Here is a 19,312-nt window from a genome sequence, read left to right on the forward strand (position 1 = left end):
GGGGGTTAAGACGTGCGACTTTAATCTGTGGGTTACGGGTTTGCATCCCCGTCGCGTCAAACATGCTCGCCCTTTTAGCCATGGGGCGTTATAATGTGATGGTCAATCCAACTATTCGTTGGTAAAAGAGTAGCCCAACAGTTGGCGGTGGGTGGTGATGACTAGCTGCCTTCCCTCTGTCTTACACTGCTAAATTATGGACGGCTAGTGCAGGTAGTTCACGAGTATCTTTGCGCGAAATTCAAAAACAAAAGAAACAAACAAACAAACTTTTCTTTAAAAGCCTCCCCCAGTGGCTCAGCGGCATGTCTGCGGACTTACAACGCTAAAATCGGGTTTCGATACCCGTAGTTGGCAGAGCACATATAGCCCATTGTGTAGCTTTGTGCTTAATTCAAAACAACAACTTTTAAAAAATAAAAACATCAGAGTAGACAATTCAAACCAGTTCTCAAAAACGATGAATGTAAGGAGAATACTTCGACTCCTATTCGTTTACAAAACAACCTCATGTCTTTTTTTAAAGATCGTTTTGGAAATACTTATGTGTGCAATAAATTCATACGTTTAGATTTGTAATTACAGAAGAAAACTTTATTTTTACAGTCAGATATATTTTTTCATAACAGTTTTCAGGGTATTTTAGAGCCGGGTATGGCTCATTAGCTATCGTGCTCGGACTCTAAGTTTGAAGAATCGTTGTTTACGACCCGCCTTATTAATAGAAAAGGTTCTCTGCGCATTTGAGGCGTAAATAGTTGACACTGGATCATTCTCTCTAGTCTATTATTTTAAGCTCTCCAATAGCATAGCTGTACGTCTTTCGATTCACACAGCTAGAAACCAAATAGTCCATTGTGCAACTTTATGCTTATTTCTAAGCAAACAAACAAACCATCATTTTAAAATTTATGTAATTCACTCCCTCTAGCCAAATAATGTAGAATTACAAAAATCATATTTTGCTAGGTCGTTCCAAAATTTTAACTTGAAATAAAATAAAAATATAATAACAAGAAAAGGAAAGGTTTAAAGTATGTTTTATTGATAGGAATTGTCAATAAAACATATAGTTTGTCGAAAAATATTTGTAATTAAGCTGCACCGTGGGTTATGTGTACTCTGTCTACTGTGGGTATCGAAACTTGGTTTTTAACTTTTAAGTTTGTAGATATGTCGTTGTGTTCAAATTATAGTGTTATCTTTCTGTCAGAGTTTTAACAAAGCCTCTGTTATATAAAATAGTAATGTATTTTCTGTTCTGAACCATAGTGGACAAATCGGCTTTAAACTGTGGACAATTTTTTAAAATTAAGTTTCGAAATTTTTGTACCAACTTTTTGTCATGCGTTCTGGTGATTAGACTCAAACTTCTCAAGTTAAGTCTTGAGATGGCGCTTCGCCAGAAAAAGAGCAAATTTGCTATAAAATATAAACTTGCTATAAGTTTATTATATTTGATTGCAATTATCATCTTGAGCTAGCGACTAAACTCTACATAAAAGTGAGTATGTGAAACCGATTTATGAATTGACAAAGTTGGGAAACGTCGACCAATTTTGAAAACGATGATTGTTCGCGAGAAAACGTTAATAGCTTTGGGAAAAGTTCCGAAAAAAGCACTTAACTTGAAAAGTTTGAGTCTAATCACCAGAACGCATGACAAAAAGTTGGTACAAAAATTTCGAAACTTAATTTTTAAAATGATATTGTCGTGCTACATTTTAAAGCCGATTTGTCCACTATGGTTCAGAACAGTGTAAGAAAAATACATTACTATTTTATATAACACAGGCTTTGTTAAAACTCTGACAAAAAGATAACACTATAATTTGAAATATTAACGATTAATTTTATGTTAATGTTTGTCTGACCCTAGAATTGACGGTCAAGATACTTTACAGTTTCTTAAATGAAACTGTCATTACCTTTTACTGAGTATCAACTCAAAAGGTAAGAGAGATTGACTCGAGAGGGCTGATATGGGTATCAAAACAAAAAAAGCTTAACTGGTGTTATTCATATTACCAGCTCGGTGTTGAGAATACATTTTTACTTCAAGTGGATTTCTCGTCTTCATGAAAGATTGGCTCGCTCTTATGCAAGGCTTGTTATTGTTCCATAGCTACAACAAAGGAAATATACTTTCAAGTGGCTTTATAATTACAGCATCAGGCGAACCCTGGAGCGATGGAAGTCCCATGACTTACTTTCCAATGGCTAGGTCTTCCGGTATCACTGCTGGATCCGAGTCCTGTCTGAAAGCTTTCCAGGAGTCCGGAAGTCTGAAGATCAGCGGTGACACCTGTGACAAAGAATTAATTGGAATATGTAAATTCCAACAACAAGGTAGATTATTCACATAAACTTCAAGTGAGAATCATACTTTTAATATATATTGTGAAGTTCTTAGTTGGTGACAAGGGTGTGAATATGATCTAGCTAGTTCATAAAAGTTATTTTTATAGTGTCGTTGTCTTCAACTGTAATAGGTTAATACTGTATGTATTATCCATTTTTCTGTAACAGGATCAGTCGATAGTAACCATGTTCTATATTACTCTCTAATATATTCCATGATAGCTCTAACTGTGTAGCCAGCTTAATTGGTATTATTCATATTTCTAACTGGTACGTATACTCAGATGGCCTATTCTCACCTTAGCATGGAGACGTATTGTGATGGTGTAAATAAATGGTCAGCAGTAATATAGACACGCAGGCAATTTTAAACAATCCCGATAGCCTATGGAAAGTGAAGATGAAATTATTCCTCATTTTAACTATAAACATGTCATTTAGTCACGTGGACGAAGTTTTGTTTCATAAAAAACTGAAGTTGACGGTGTTCGGGGGATTTTCAATTGGGGTGGAGTTACTTACATCTAGCTACATTCAAGGAGCTCAGCTTATTGTTGAATGTCGTGATATAATATAAAGACATAAACCGACGAAAAATACTAAGCTGACGAAAAATACTTCTTTCTTTACTCTAAATAGTTCTGCTTATTGTTGAATGTCATGATATAACATGAGGACATAAATTGACAAAAAATACTTCTCCATGCACTCTAAATACCTCAGCTTATTGTTGAATGTCATGTTATGATACAAAGACATAAATTGACGAAAAATACTTCTCCATGCACTCTAAATACCTCAGCTAATTATTGAATGTCATGTTATGATACATAGACATAAACTGACGAGAAATACTTCTGCTATACTCCAAATAACTCATCTTATCGTTGAATGTCATGTTTTAAAAACATAACTGTGGAAAAAAGCTTGTCGTTGAATGTCACATTCCGCTATGCGTAAATAACCTGGTAATAAAATGTCTTGCCACATTGGGAGATATACCTAATTTTTTAGGAAAATGTTACACTGTAAATCCATAAGAGATAATATAATTTGATTACTGTAAGAAGTATTGATGAACCATGAAAAGGTTACCTTCCCGAAGGTGATATTGTTATGTTGCATAAATCAGTTTGTACGTAGAATACTGTGTTATATCACAAAAGCACAGTTAGTAGCGGGATGTCTTCATTAGCGTGGAGATATAAAAGTTAACTATATAGTTTAATCAATACAGCCCAGTAGTAAAATGTCTTCTTTAGCATGGAGGTATATAAGTAGTATACAGTGTAATCTATACAGCCCAGCGGCAAAATGTCTTCATTAGCGTGAAGATATATAAGTACTATACAGTGGAATCAATACAGCCCAGAATAAAAGAAAGGTTTTGTACATTTTTTGACGAACAATCACATTCTATATTTTAAAAATAAAATATATCAAGAAATGAATGGCGTGGTTTTAGGCTCCAACATTGCTAAACTTTCACTGAACGTTTTAAGTGCGTATAACAGGAGATGTGTTGACGACACTTTTGTAGTTTTTAACAGTGTGGAGCATGTTAACGAATTTCTTAAGTTCTTAAACAATATACATTTTACTGTTGAAAATCAACAGAATAACAAAACCAAAACCTTGTTGAAGTAGAATACTTAGAATAAATTTCTTTCGTCACGACCTGTTGTTATGGTAGATGTTTTAAAAAACTTACTTTAGTGTTACTATGCTTGGATTCTACTTGCTACACTGTTAAAAAGAAAATTTTCAAACGGCTTTGTTGAGAAGTTAAGATAAATCGTATCTTTAAAACAGAGTCTAAGTTAAAAAGGCTGTTCAACTTTATTAACAAATAACAATCATTGAATACCTCGCTGCTGGTATGTTAGTTCACTTGTCCTAGATGCAATCAGGGATATATTGGATCAGCCACTAGAAGTTTCTACAGTCAAATAAAAGAGCACAGTACCACTAAACCCTACAACACCAGTACCTTTACCAAAGTTTGTACAAACGATCGTGATGTGTCTAACTTTAGTTTTTTCCCTGAATTACATCGTTTGGTTTAGAGCTTGTTTTCCTGGCATTAAGCTAAGAAAACAAACTCTTAATTAAAAGATGTCATTACGTCTTCAGCTGTGAAAAGGCAGAGAGAAACTGAACATGAACTCTGATCGTTGAATATGAGATGAACTAAAAACTTGTTCATAATCCAGTTTAAGCCTCTTATGGATCTGTAAAATTATTATAGATAACCTTTTGTGGATTGTGTTAGTGTATGTATTTGCTTTCATAGTCTGATTATCACTATTTCTATTAAGTATTTATTTGATTTTTAAGATTATATTAGGAAAAAGGTAAGAAACAGTAATGATTCCATTACTGTTTATTTGGAAAACTACTGCACTTGAGTCTCTCTCTCTGTTTTTATAACGTTCTATAAGTGAGTTAAGTGTTCAGGAGAATGTGTGATAAAGATATTTTAACACTAAAAGTAATACACATATTTGTAATTGTTTGCTTGGCTACGAAGAATGCATTTGAAATAATATACTAACAAATAAACATCGAATCAGCTTTGGTGGCTCCACCTGAAGAGATATCACTTCAAGTAACGTCACCGACAACAATAAACGTGAGCTGGAGCGACCCTGATAATTTGTGGATACCGTCCTGCTACGAAGTATCTGTTTGTGAAGGAGATGAGACGACATCTTGTGTAAAGATAGAAGACGAAACCAGCAATAACTTTCGTCAGTTATCGCCCCTGAAGGAATTCACAAAATACACGGTGAAAATAAAAGCATATCTGAACATGACATCGTTAACAACTGTAGCTGAACATAAAGAGAGTATAATGACAGGTACGAGAAAATATTAATTAATTTATTCGACGTATGTTACCTCAGTACGCTGTATTTTCTTTTGCCGCTACCTTAAAATGTCATTTTACAAAAAGGTTGTATTAAGATTGTTTTAATAATCTTTTTATTTCTGTCTTTATCCTATTAGAGCTGTAGTACTTAAACAGAGATTTTCAGTTGATAATTTGTGTTTTCTGAGCAAGTTTCAAAGTTTTCTTGGGCGCTCTAAACTCTGAATAATTTAACAAATTTATGTATGACTTACTGAACCAACAGGCTACCGATCAGTTTTGTTCTTTTATTAAAGCTTGAGATTAACAGTTTATTTTGACTGTTGAAATGGAATTCGTCACAAGTTTTAACACCTTTTATATGTGTTTATCACTACGAACGTTTCTACTTTGCGCTTTTAGACGCTCTCGGTAGAAAATACACGACTTTGTCTTAACATTTACACATGTTAAGTATTTGCACTATAAGGTTTGATACAGCATGTGTATTTTCACACAATTTGGTAGACTTTTAGCAAAGATTGCAAGTATTTTGTAATGAAAATCAAATTTTTTTAAATAAAATGTTTTTGTTAAATATTTGTTTGTGAAAATATCGAGTCTGTTTCCCTACTAATCTCGGTAAAATTTTTTTTTTTACAAAATAATTTCATATTAAGATTAAGAAAAGTATCTTCGTCCTAAAAATCTCAAATATTTCTTGCTTAATTTCCAAAACTTCCAAATTAAATTTCAAATATTTGTTTTCAGTAAGACTTTATATTTTGTTATTTTCTATACTCTAACTATGTTGGGTTCTGTCAGTTGACCAACCGCCCCGGCATGGCCAAGCGCGTAAGGCGCGCGACTCGTAATCCGAGGGTCGCGGGTTTGCGCCCGCGTCGCGCTAAACGTGCTCGACCTCCCAGCTGTGGGGGCGTTATAATGTGACGGTTAATCCCACTTTTCATTGGTAAAAGAGTAGCCCAAAAGTTGGCGGTGGGTGGTGATGACTAGCTGCCTTCCCTCTAGTCTTACACTGCTAAATTAGGGACGGCTAGCACAGATAGCCCTCGAGTAGCTTTGTGCGAAATTCCAAAAAAACAAAACAAAAAACACTTGACCAACTTCGTAACCATCATAAAAATTAGAAAATAAATATAAATTATGCTTTTTTTCGTTGTAGAATGATTACATATCACGACACGAAAATACAGGTGTTTAGTCTAAGTAGCTTGAGTCTATATAACGCTATATATTTGCACACACACACATATATACATTTATTATTTTTTATTATATTGACCTTCCAGGCATGCCTTGCTAACATTTTACAACTTTCAATGACGTGGTGCACGTGCACTCATGTTACGTATTCAACGATGTAAAACTGACCTTTAGTCTTATCTGTCTTGGCTGTTTTTTGAGTGAACTAGTATTTTGTTATATAGAGTCAAATTTCAATTATTATACATTATATATGTAAATAGATTATAAATATCTAGAACTGAATCATTAAACTTATTTATCTTAAAATATAGAACAATAAATAAAGAAGTAAAGCTAACAATTATTTTTTCTCGCTACGACCTTCGAACTCGGATGCTGCTGGACATAGGTTGCTAAGCCTTTTATAATTTCGCACGTGGAGAATATCAAACAAAATTTTATTTAGGTTTTATATATATACAGTTGAATAACAAAAAGAATCATAAGTAATTTTACTGATACCACAGAACTTCACTGTAATTTAATAAGCTTAGTAACTGAGCTGCATTTAGTTCCAATAAAAATATGAAACTTCAGGCAGATTAAAGACACAACTTACCTCTTTGAAATCTCGGTTTGAAAGAACATGGGTAGCCTTTTCATAGATTAAAATGGCTGAGAGAAACACTAAGGGTACATTCTGAGCTCTCAATTGGTTATTAGCTTATTATATATTACATTAAGAATATGTAAGTGATCGTTTCTAAAATTGAAAGAGGTGAACGTGGCCATTGTGTTTGATTCAGTACATAAGTTATATCTCAGGAAAATAAAAAGATATTAGTTTCTTATTTTATATTCTAGCTTATTAATATTGGTACTTTGAGCTCCTAAATTGTATGAAACTATAGACTTAATATTTTAACATCACAAACACATAACATTAAACAGTGCTGCATTCAACATACCCCGTGACTCACTAAATCTATATTTAGGTGTGTTTTTTTAATGTTTACTTTTAAGTTAATATTATGTAGGAGTTAATTTCTTAAAGTTTGAATTATAATCTACAATTTGCTTTCAAACTTATTGACATAAATTCATAAGGTCGTAGTTCAATAAAATTTTGAATGCAAGTCAACATACGTGATGACGTGGCTTTTGGCACATAACCCATCGCGAAAGGACTAGTAGAAGCTGCCGAATTATCAATTTATTTTATCTTTCTTGATCTTGTAAAAAAAATCAGTGTTTTGCCTGATAAAGTTTAACAAGCTAATATTTCCTTGTTATTTGAATGTAACTGGTATTCAAAAGCCATAAGATTCCAAAGATATATATCCGTTGTTAAAAAATAAATATTGATCAGTTAACACAAATACTGTTATTTCATAGCAACACGACCTGGCATGGCCAAGTGGTTAAGGCACTCGACTCATAATCCGAGGGTCGCGGGTTCGAATCCTTGTCACACCAAACATGCTCACCTTTTCAGCCGCAGGGACGTTATAATGTGATGGTCAATCCTACTATTCGTCGGTAAAAGATTAGCCCAAGAGTTGGCGATGGGTGATGATGACTAGTTGCCTTCCCTCTAGTCTTACACTGCTAAATTAGGGACGACTAACGCAGATTGCCCTCGTGTAGCTTTGCGAGAAATTCAAACAGTCATTACTTTGTTGTTATTTTTATATTCGTTAAAATTGGAGTAGGAACTGTTTCTCTTGCTTTGCAGTTATTTGCGGAATTTAAATAATTGTTAGTTATGTTCAATTTATTATGAATGTAGACAATCAGAAGCTTAGTAATAGGCTACAGTTTCATAGAATGAAAATAACTTGTTTGAAAATTTGAGTCTCGGTTTAGAAACTTAATGCCCTCCTCAGTAAGATTGCTTTTCAAATGTTAACTTAGTTAATTAATTTCTATAAACAATAAGCTAATTATTCTTTAACTGATAGAAGCAGGACTTATTTTTTACACTAAATTAAAACTTGATCGATGTTTTTATATAACAATCATTATTGTTTCGCAAAAAAAGAGAGGTAAGAAAAAAGTGTTAGTTAACTACGAAAGCACTTGTTTTCAGACATATTTTAACTTTTAGATCCCAGCACTCCTGTAATATACAAGATTTCTGGAGATGGCGTTGTAACGTTTAATGGAACAATTTTTATCGCAAGAGACAGGGGAAACGAAAATATACAATTAACTTTCTCTGAAATAAACGAGACAACTGGAGAATTAAAGGCTGTGAGAACAATAGAAGGACCAGCTAACAACATTACTTTTACTGGTTTGACTCCCGGCAAAAATTACAGTGTTACACTACGAACTTTAGACACATCGGCAGGAGACCCCTGGCAACAAATCATGCACTTTGTAGCTAGTAAGTCAGTTACTGATTAGTTTAATATTTAGTTGTTACCTGGACTACAAACATTGGAAAATCGTTTTATAAGATTGATCACTAGTTCCTGAACGAAGTGTAAGTGAATTTATAGCAACCCTCAGATTTGTAACGAAGGAAAAAATAAAATAATTTGTTAAAAGGGTTACATAGCAACATTTTCGTGGTTTCTGTTTTGAAAAATAAATGACTAAACACATGGAGCATTTTACTTTCAAAGTTATTTCGGTTTACCATAATAATATATTAAGAATTTTTAAGGAAATGGTTCTGTACATTAACTTGTAGATACAGAAAACCGTTAGCTTTCTAGTAATTTTACAGTTGTTTGTTTAGTTTAATATTTTTGTTTTTGTGTAATATTTGCATTTTCAGCAGTCATTATTTTAAACTTTCGTTTATACCTGATGTAGATATTTTAAAGTTTATTACTTATAATTAATTCTCATTAGCAAAAATTTAAAACAATCAATGGTTCTGTGTCGTCTTAAGGCTAAAATCTGTTTTAATACTTCTCAGTTTCATATATATATATTAATGTTTCAGTGCCCTCTTGTGATGAAGGACAATATCAGAATGGACAATACTGTAGTTGGAGCGAATTAAACGGCACATCTCAAAGTGATGCAATGTCATCATGTGAAAAGCAAGGAGCCGAACTCGCTGGTATTGAGGTTAATGACGGGAAGCCAGTTTTTAACGAACTTCACACGGCTTTTTCAGGAACGGGAGTATGGGTTAACCCGTTAAAAGTTTGTACGTCGTATTTAAGAAATCTTCAAACAAGCCAGTTCTTTACTATTTTTTCAATAACAGGAAGATATTTTATTAAACGTTGTTTATACAAATCTTATGTTCATTCATTTTATATGAAACGTGTTAACAATTATTATAGTTACAACACACTAGAAACACAAAATCGATATTATAACGGAACAAGAATGGCCTGTTGATTAGTGGACTGTGAATCCGAAACTTAATTGTTCGTGTTCCGTGGCCTACTGATTAGTTCTAGGATTGTGAACCCGACACTTAATTGTTCGTGTTCTGTGACCTATTGATGAGTTAGTTCTAGGATTGTGAATCCGACACTTAATTGTTCGTGTTCCGTGGCCTATTGATGAGTTAGTTCTAGGATTGTGAATCCTACACTTAATTGTTCGTGTTCCATGGCATATTGATGAGTTAGTACTAGGACTGTGAATCCGACACTTAATTGTTCGTGTTCCGTGGCATATTGATGAGTTAGTTCTAGGATTGTGAATCCGACATTTAATTGTTCGTGTTCCGTGGCCTATTGATTAGTTCTAGGATTGTGAATCCGACGCTTAATTGTTCGTGTTCCGTGGCCTATTGATTAGTTCTAGGATTGTGAATCCGACAATTAATTGTTCGTGTTCCGTGGCCTATTTATTAGTACTAGGATTGTGAACCCGACACTTAATTGTTCGTGTTCCGTGGCATATTGATGAGTTAGTTCTAGAATTGTGAATCCGACATTTAATTGTTCGTGTTCCGTGGCCTATTGATTACTGCTAAGATTGTGAATCCGACACTTAATTGTTCGTGTTCCGTGGCCTATTGATTAGTACTAGGATTGTGAATCCGACGCTTAATTGTTCGTGTTCCGTGGCCTATTGATTAGTTCTAGGATTGTGAATCCGACAATTAATTGTTCGTGTTCCGTGGCCTATTTATTAGTACTAGGATTGTGAACCCGACACTTAATTGTTCGTGTTCCGTGACCTATTGATGAGTTAGTTCTAGGATTGTGAATCCGACACTTAATTGTTCGTGTTCCGTGGCATATTGATGAGTTAGTTCTAGAATTGTGAATCCGACATTTAATTGTTCGTGTTCCGTGGCCTATTGATTACTGCTAAGATTGTGAATCCGACACTTAATTGTTCGTGTTCCGTGGCCTATTGATTAGTACTAGGATTGTAAATCCGACACTTAATTGTTCATGTTCCGTGGCTTCAAAAACTCGGACCGTGGGTGGTCAGACAAGAGTAGTTCAAAACTTAGCGGAGGGTGCTGTTGGCTAGCTGCCTTCCTCCTACTCTATGAGTTCAAAACGTTTGTATAGGTAGCTTTGCATTATAATTTAAATTTATATTAAAATACTAGTTTTTCGTCAAGGACTAATTGCCATTAATAATGATACACAAACTGAAATATCTTTTCATATTTTTATTTATTCATATTACTCTAAACGTAAAGAGTAAAATATACAAAAGAACTTGTTTTTGTGACTAAAATACATTCCATTTATTTTAGAATCACTATTTTCAACTCGTATTTAACCTTACTGAGAGATTGTAAACCTTTCACGTGCAATAACTCATGTCTGGGTCTTTTCCAATATTTCGTAAGGATCCGACTCAGTTTTCTTTTCAGCTATGAAGTTGATTCAAGTTGGAGCTTGTGCTGTGATTCAACTTCACTCAAGAAAAGGTGAAGTTAATGGTTGGCACATGATAACAATCTGTTTATGTACATTTCGAATCATGTGAGTTTGTAGTTATCACGTAGATGTGATTTATGGGTCAGATATAAACAAAAATAAGTTTAACTTCATAGCGTGGTTGGTCTTTATTTACTGTCACGATGATCATCTTTCCGTCGTAATAACAGTGTGGGTTTGGCGTAACGTGGACTTCATAAAATGCTGACTTATTTGTCGTTCTATTGTGGCCATTTTGTCGAAACCGCAAAGCTTCAATAAGATGCCGTACTAATGTCTTGTTCTATTGTAGCCAGTGTATCGAAGTAGCGTAGACTCCATAAAGATGTCGAATTACTGTTCCCAACCTAATGTCGTAGCTAGTTCGTCGGAATACTTTCTGCAGCTGGTTCAAGGAGTGTCGGAAATTAACTGCGATAAATGCAACAACCCAAAGGTCCTTAATCGTATTGAGATCCGATGATTATATTGTTTGTTTGTTTTTTGAATTTCGCACAAAGCTACTCGAGGGCTATCCGCGCTAGCCGTCCCTAATTTAGCAGTGTAAGACTAGAGGGAAGGCAGCTTATCATCACCATCCACCGCCAACTCTTGGTTTACTATTTTACAAACGAATAGCGAGATTGACCATAACATTATAACGCCTCCACTGCTGAAAGGGCGAGCATGTTTGGTGTGACGAGGATTCGAATTTGCGACCCTCCGATTGCGAGTCGAGTGTTTTAACCACGTAGCCATGCCTGGCCCTGATTATTCTGACCATAAAAGATGGCTGAGACCGATGTCGTTCTCTTTGAAAGAATTTTGGATAGTACAGAAAATCGATTGTTACAAAATATTCTTGAATGAACTCGTTCATGGTTGAAATGCAACATTATGTGGTTGACATGATTAGCAAAAATAACTGTCAACTATATTTGTTATGGGTTTTATTCGTCCTCTCAAAGAAAGCAAAAAAGACCCAATTCCTATAATCAAAACGCTTTCTACTTCGCGTAGCTTGTGTTTGGAACAAATCGCGCAGAATGAAGCTGATTAGTACAGAAAAAAAGTAAAATGCGTATCACCAGTCCACGTCACACTCCTCTAATACCTTATAGTCCAAGATTTACGCTCTAAGCAGCATCGAAACAGTACTTTCCCACATGACAGAGTTTTCTGAAATATTTTATGTGTAAAAATGGCTGGTATGGGCAGCGAAAGCACTATGTAGAGGAGCGAACAACTTTTTGACCTTCTTCAGTCATCGTCTGGTTCACGAAGAAGGTCGAAACGTTGTTCGCTCATCTACATATTGCTTTCTCTACCCATACCAGCCGTTTTTACATATACAATTTTCTCTACAAGTGGGTTTTCTCGTCATTATGGATTTCTTTAATATTCTGGGCATAGTACGGCTGCAGAAAGAGAATCGAATACTAACAGCTGTTGAAAGAATCGGACATTTGGGACACAGCGTGATTCCTGTTGTTCTTTCCAACAGTTCAGACGTTACCCTTTGACAACTACAGCTATTACTAGAAAGTGATTAGGATTAATAGGCTTTTATCAACAGCTGGTCAAACAAACGTTACGTGATAACAACTTTCCTCACAGATACCGCCCACTATTATGTTTCTTTAAAAATATGAGACTCTTGCTTTGGGCTAGTGTCGGGAATATTAACTATAATACGACTTGCTCTTTGCATTTGTAACGCTAAAGTGATAATCGAAGACACCGCATGATCGGTTTATTTTGTATTTGCAACTTTCTTAAGGTTTTCCCTAATAAATTGTCAATAGAATGTTTAATTAGATTAAAGCTACCTGCAATATCCGTTCCTAATTATGAGTTAGTATAAATCTAATCAACAGTACCCACCGCTAACTCGTGGGCTACTTTACTCGAATATTGGGATTTTACTGTAACTCTTATAACTATTTTATTTCAATTACTTTTATTTTGCGAGAACAGGACACGAACAACAGATCCTCGGATTCACAATCCAGCACATTAACAATTGGATTACGTAGAAGTAGTTCATGATTTGAAGTTATGAAGTAATCTCATAATTAACATTTATCATACTGCTTTAGAACGTGTTACTTGTTGTGTTCGGTTTTATGTTCAGTATGCTTTTGATTTCTGAATAGATGGTGTGTTAGTGGACTTTAAAATTAATTGGTGGGCTTAAAAAAGTCACAACTGTAAACGACTAAGTCAGTGTTTTCTCATCACATTTCCGTGATACATATGCGTATTGTAACAGAAGAGCAGATTCTGTGAGTATGAGAAAATTATTAAAGTAGAAGTAATTAACATTTATTTAGTATGATCCATAGTATTCAACCAAGATCATTATATTAAACTCTTGATTAATCTGAAACTCTCATAGCGATAATGTATAATCCAGGTTAATGTCGAAACTCAGTATTGGTGTAGTAATTATATATTAATCATATTTCTTTGATTTAACAACTAGCTGAAATTGAAGGATGTGTTGGAGTGTCCATGGACCCCAGCCTTGCGCTCTGTCTGTCTGTATTTGTATCGAGTGACCAAACAGAAGGAAACTTCTCGTGCGTGGACTGTTCCTGGTCACAATCTTATGTGTGCGAGACGACCATAACAAGTAGGTAGACAAGATAATCAGTAATCTATATTGAAAATTTACTCTGTCTGTGATTCTGTCTGTTTGTTTGTTTTTTTGAATTTCGCACAAAGCTACTCGAGGGCTATCTGTGCTAGCCGTCCCTAATTTAGCAGTGTAAGACTAGAGGGAAGACATCTAGTCATCACCACCCACCGCCAACTATTGGGTTACTCTTTTACCAACGAATAATGGGATTGATCGTAACATTATAACGCCCCCACGGCTGAAAGGGCGAGCATGTTTGGCGCGATGGGGATGTGAACTCGCGACCCTCAGATTACGAGTCGCACGCCTTAACGCGCTTGGTCATGCCGGGCCCCTTATGATTCTGTAGCCGTCTCTATTCTGCTAAAGAGTTGTGAGATGTTAAAGTTAGCACATAATAACAACAGACTTAAATAAATAGATAAAACTTGTCGATGTTTTAACGCTCATTTCTTCTTTTATCATATATAACTGAAGTTTCGTATTTCACTTAATAAAAATTAATATTATAATATTATATATACCTTGCTGCTACTGTGTATAGTTTAAGAAAAAAGTATATATGTAGTTCAACGCAACGAGTTCGTTACTTTTGCAGTTTCAGGGGGAGAAGTTCAAAATCTAGAAGTGGTGGAAGTGACGTCATCATCAGTAACGTTAGGGTGGAGTAGTTCTCCCAGTTCCTGGGGAAGCCTGTCCTTCTTAGTCTCATGGGCAGAAGCAAGCGTCCGTCGAAGAAAGCGCAATGCTGACAATGAGCTTGTCGTGTCTGGTCAAGAGGTCACTATCAACGGACTCCAACCAAATACATCGTATGACATTTCTGTGTCAGTTTACCTCGGCGAAGGTGCTGCTGGCTCTCCAACAAAAGTTCAGGTTGCAACTATGGAAGAAGGTAAGTCAAACTCTATAAAAATTTCACAGGCTACGTGGAACGAATAACATTTATATGAGATTTCACTTCATATTATCACTGGCTTTTGTTTAGGGTTCTTATATATACGTATATATAGATTCACTAATGTTTACTTATATATAGAGAGTTGTTGGTGGGTCTGAGGGCTTGGTCTGGTCTGGCTGAAGTCCGACGCGGGTGTGGTACTGCACCTGGACTGGGCGAGGCTAGCATTCGACGGCTCGGTCATGCCTGGACCAGCGTCGGGACCTTCCCGTGAAAGGCCTCAGCTACGAGGCGTGCCGGGATCCCGCCTGGCGCGACCGTTTCGGCCAGCAACTAACAGCCGACTCAGAACTGGCACGGACCGGGGGAATCCGACTGTCTAATTAAAACAAAGCATTTCGATGGCCGTCGGACGGTGCTGACACAATGTGATTTCTGCCCAGTGCTCTGAATGTCAAAGTGAAGAAATTCAACCGAGCGTGGGTAAATGCCGGGAGTAATTATTACTCCTTTTAATTATGACTGTCACGGATGTTGTATAAGGTGCAGTCATATATAATGAACTATGCGCTCTCACTATTGGCATCTGTCGATATCGTCGACCCTGACGCAAACTGTGGTAATTGAATTATATCGATAGCCAAATGCCTCGTCATCTAATTAACGCATGAATGGATTAACGAGATTCCCACTGTCCCTATCTACTATCTAACGAAACCACAGTCAAGGGAACGGGCTTGGAGAAATCTGTATGTATATATATACAGTTATGTAACATTTGCGATAGAAACAGGATAAAAACTAGGTTTTGTTACAGTATGAAATCAAAAGATAGCATACTGAATGACAAAGCCAGAGATACTTTTTCCAAGTTAATCGCACTATACTTTAAGCTGCAAATGTATTTATTTAAGTATGTACTGAACTATTTCTGAGTAATATTAACGCGTTAGTCCCTCGGTGGGACAACAGTACATTTACGGATTTACAACGCTTAAATCATGGCCTCGATTCTCGAATCTTCCCAGTGGACACAGCAGGTAGCCTGATGTGACTTTATTATAACAAAACAACACATACGCGCGCGCACTCAACGTGTGAAAAAATAGCTATTACGACTACTTTTGTAATAGCAAATAGACAAACGTATTTATTCAATGTATTGCATAACGTGTTGTAAAGCCTCGTTTTATTTTAGGTTACAGATTATTGTTTTAGAATTTCGCGCAAAGCTATACGAGGGCTATCTGCACTAGCCGTTCCTAATTTAGCAGTGTAAGACTAGAGAGAAGGCAGCTAGTCATCACCACCCACCGCCAATTCTTAGGCTACTTTTTTACCAACGAATAGTGAGATTCACCAGTATTTTAAAGTGATACTAGTTTGTTTGTAATGAAAGAAATATTTCTATGGAGTTAAAGAAAACGTGAATCTGACATTAAAAGCTGCGATATTATGGAGAGTCGAACAGAGGTTTGTATCTTGAAGAAATAACACGAATTCTGCATCTGATTGGTTTTTTATTTGCTGTTGCATTTTTACTTTAAGCTACCTATCTTATTTCTGTAATTTATTGACGGTCCCTATTCCTCTTAAATTAACAGTTTTTAATAATCACATTTCTTTAGTTTTCTATGTCCATCATGGACATACATCTGTATGATACTAATACTATTCTGTTTGAAACAGTTTAGATGGATGAAATACGTAGTTAGTATATCATGCTCTCTTGGGAAACAATAACAGTCTTTGTACTGGCTTCGTGAAGACTGGATGGTTATTGGTCCTCATATCATTACCACGATGTTATTATTGATGGTTGTACTGTATGTACGATCATTATGATACATCATGATTAACACATCACATGTTATATATGTGATTGTGAAATATATGGATCAGGTTTTCTATCCACGTGAATTTTGTACATGCTTCTATGTCGGCTAGTACTGATATGTATAAGTAAAATAAAAAAAAAAAAAAAAAAAGAAGGTCTGTGTTAAAAACAGCAAATTCAAACCTGTGATTAATGTTAGTTTGTTGTAATTAAGAATAAACCAAAACAAAAATAAAAAAATGCTGCACCAGTTGTAAGGATCCCAGGGCACAGGTTATAATGTGGATGTAGAATGTACCCCAAGTTTTGGAGGTGATTATGGAAGTAGGACCCACATTGTGGTGGGGATACACCATTTATCAGTCTTAACCTTCATTCGCCAGTTTCACATAAAAAAATAATTTAAAGGAATAAAATGAGTTAAAATTAAAATAATAGTAATAGAAATTAGGAGAGCGAGATCTGGATGCTTAAACCTACAACGCCCCACATCTATATCACCCTTCACTGCTTGCAGACAGTTGTGGGAAGGTGACTGTTCACCAAAGTGAAGAAGAAGAAAAAATAAAAATAAGAACAATACACTACTAGTTGGAGATAAGTAAGTTAAATAAACTCACATGTTGAAGTTAGCATTTCAGACCCCATTATGATAAAAAGACACAAATATGAAGGGTCCCAACTAGTTATCTAAACTAACTAGTATAACATCCAATCACCACCACTACTGTAACTATCAGTTTTCATACTCTATACAAGTTTTTATATGCAGTAAGGTGTTCATCCGCATAATGTAGTGCCAAGTTGTTTGTTAAATGGCTTTTTCACGACAAAAATAGGTATAAGAAATTTTCACTATAATTTCTTTAATTTTTATTTCTTTATATTTATTAAATACATTTTTATATTTATTACAGAATATTTTAATAATTGTATTTAAAGTTTCTGTATTAAATCCATTTAATATCAATTTTCGTATCAGTATTTTAACATTACTAATAAAATATTAGTAATAACTGTGAAAACTGTTAAACGTCAGTCTGTTTGGTGTGACTTTATCATGAACCACGGTAGTAGGTCCTAACAGAGATAGCCCATGTGTTCTTTATCATTTAACATTGTTCTTACAGCCTACTGCAGAAATAACTGTAAAAATTATAAAACACTCTGGACATTGTTACTAAACACATTATTTCGCATTATGCATGGTAGTTTTTAAGTTTATTTGACTACTTAGTGCTATTATTAATTTACGTTGACTCTATACTTCAAAAAAGATATGATAGGAAAGTAATCAAAAAGGAAAGATTTAGAGAACTTACCTCACGATTGTCATATATGGTGGAATTAAGATTTTATCTGAACATTTTTCTAACAAATAAAGATATCAAATCTTATATAATATGAACAATATAATTTATCCTGAACCACGTCTATTGTTCATTATAGGGATCATACAATTGTTCTTCCATATTATTACTAAATATTTCAGCCCGGCATGGCCAGGTGGTTAAGGCACTCGACTCATAATCCGAGGGTCGCGGGTTCGAATCCCCGTCACACCAAATATGCTCGCCCTTTCGGCCGTGGGGCGTTATAATGTATCAATAAGTTCTACTATTCGTTAGTAAAAGAGTAACCCGAGAGTTGGCGGGTGGGTGGTAATGAATAGCTGCCTTCCCTCTAGTCTTACACTGGTAAATTAGGGACGGTTTAGCAGGTAGCCCTCGTAAAGCTTTGCGCGAAATTCGAAAAACAAACGTTTCAAGTAAACTGTTTATTAAAGATAAATTTTGTCGAACACAAACATGTGATAACTGTTAAATTAGAAATCTGTTTATTTCTAATACGGATAATCACAGAAGATTCGTCCATCTATCAGTGTCATTTGTAGTGTTTGAATTTTCATGCTTAAATAGGAAATGCCTCTCTTTCGCTATTCTGATAATTTAGTTTCTTTCGTATTGATCAAGTTCTATCACACAGCCTGCATAATATATAAGTTTTAATTCCGTATTGATTTAGCTTCATGTCGTATCCTGCATAATAAATAAGCTTCGTATTGATTTAGTTCTACCTCACCACCTGCGAGATAAGTAAAAGTTTAAATTTCGTGCTTAACAAACCCCGTGATACAACTAAGTAAGTAAGTAAAAAATAAATAAATAAATAAATAAATTTCCGAGCGATTCGCAAAACGCAACATAACAGCTTGGTTTGTTTTGAATTTCGCGCAAAGCTACTCGAGGGTTCTCTGCGCTAGCCTTCCCGAATTTAGCAGTGTAAGACTAGAGGAAAGGCAGCCAGTCACCACTACCCACCACCAACTTTTGGGTTACTCTTTTACCAACGAACAGTGGGATTGACCGTCACATTATAACGCCCCCACGGCTGAAAGGGAAAGCATGTTTGGTGTGAGGGGGATTCGAATCCGCGACCCTTAGATTACCAGTCGAGTGCCTTAACCACCTGGCCATGTTGGGTCCAACATAACAGTAAAAGGATGTAACTGGTAACAGATTCTCATGTTTTAAACGTTGCTCCAAAACTGATAATATGTTTCGGGAACTTTTTACCTTCAGTCAAACAGGAATGAATGTCAGATAATGTAGCAAAAATAACCTTCTTGTCACAAAATGGTTGCAGTACGTAATAA

At 35.3% G+C, this 19,312-nt stretch overlaps 1 protein-coding gene across 2 annotated transcripts in view; it reads left to right on the forward strand.

Annotated features, from left to right (window-relative positions):
* LOC143245075 (uncharacterized) overlaps nt 1–19,312 on the forward strand; it is a 93,968-nt gene that overhangs the window by 58,657 nt on the left and 15,999 nt on the right. For both annotated transcript variants that reach the window (XM_076490898.1, XM_076490899.1), the window contains 6 exons: nt 2,170–2,349; nt 4,935–5,222; nt 8,529–8,810; nt 9,378–9,587; nt 13,763–13,912; nt 14,517–14,813. In XM_076490898.1, coding sequence (XP_076347013.1) covers nt 2,170–2,349; nt 4,935–5,222; nt 8,529–8,810; nt 9,378–9,587; nt 13,763–13,912; nt 14,517–14,813 — 1,407 coding nt within the window. The remainder of the gene's footprint in view (nt 1–2,169; nt 2,350–4,934; nt 5,223–8,528; nt 8,811–9,377; nt 9,588–13,762; nt 13,913–14,516; nt 14,814–19,312) is intronic.

This window comes from Tachypleus tridentatus, chromosome 2 (assembly GCF_004210375.1).
Source record: "Tachypleus tridentatus isolate NWPU-2018 chromosome 2, ASM421037v1, whole genome shotgun sequence".
Lineage (NCBI taxonomy): Eukaryota > Metazoa > Arthropoda > Merostomata > Xiphosura > Limulidae > Tachypleus > Tachypleus tridentatus.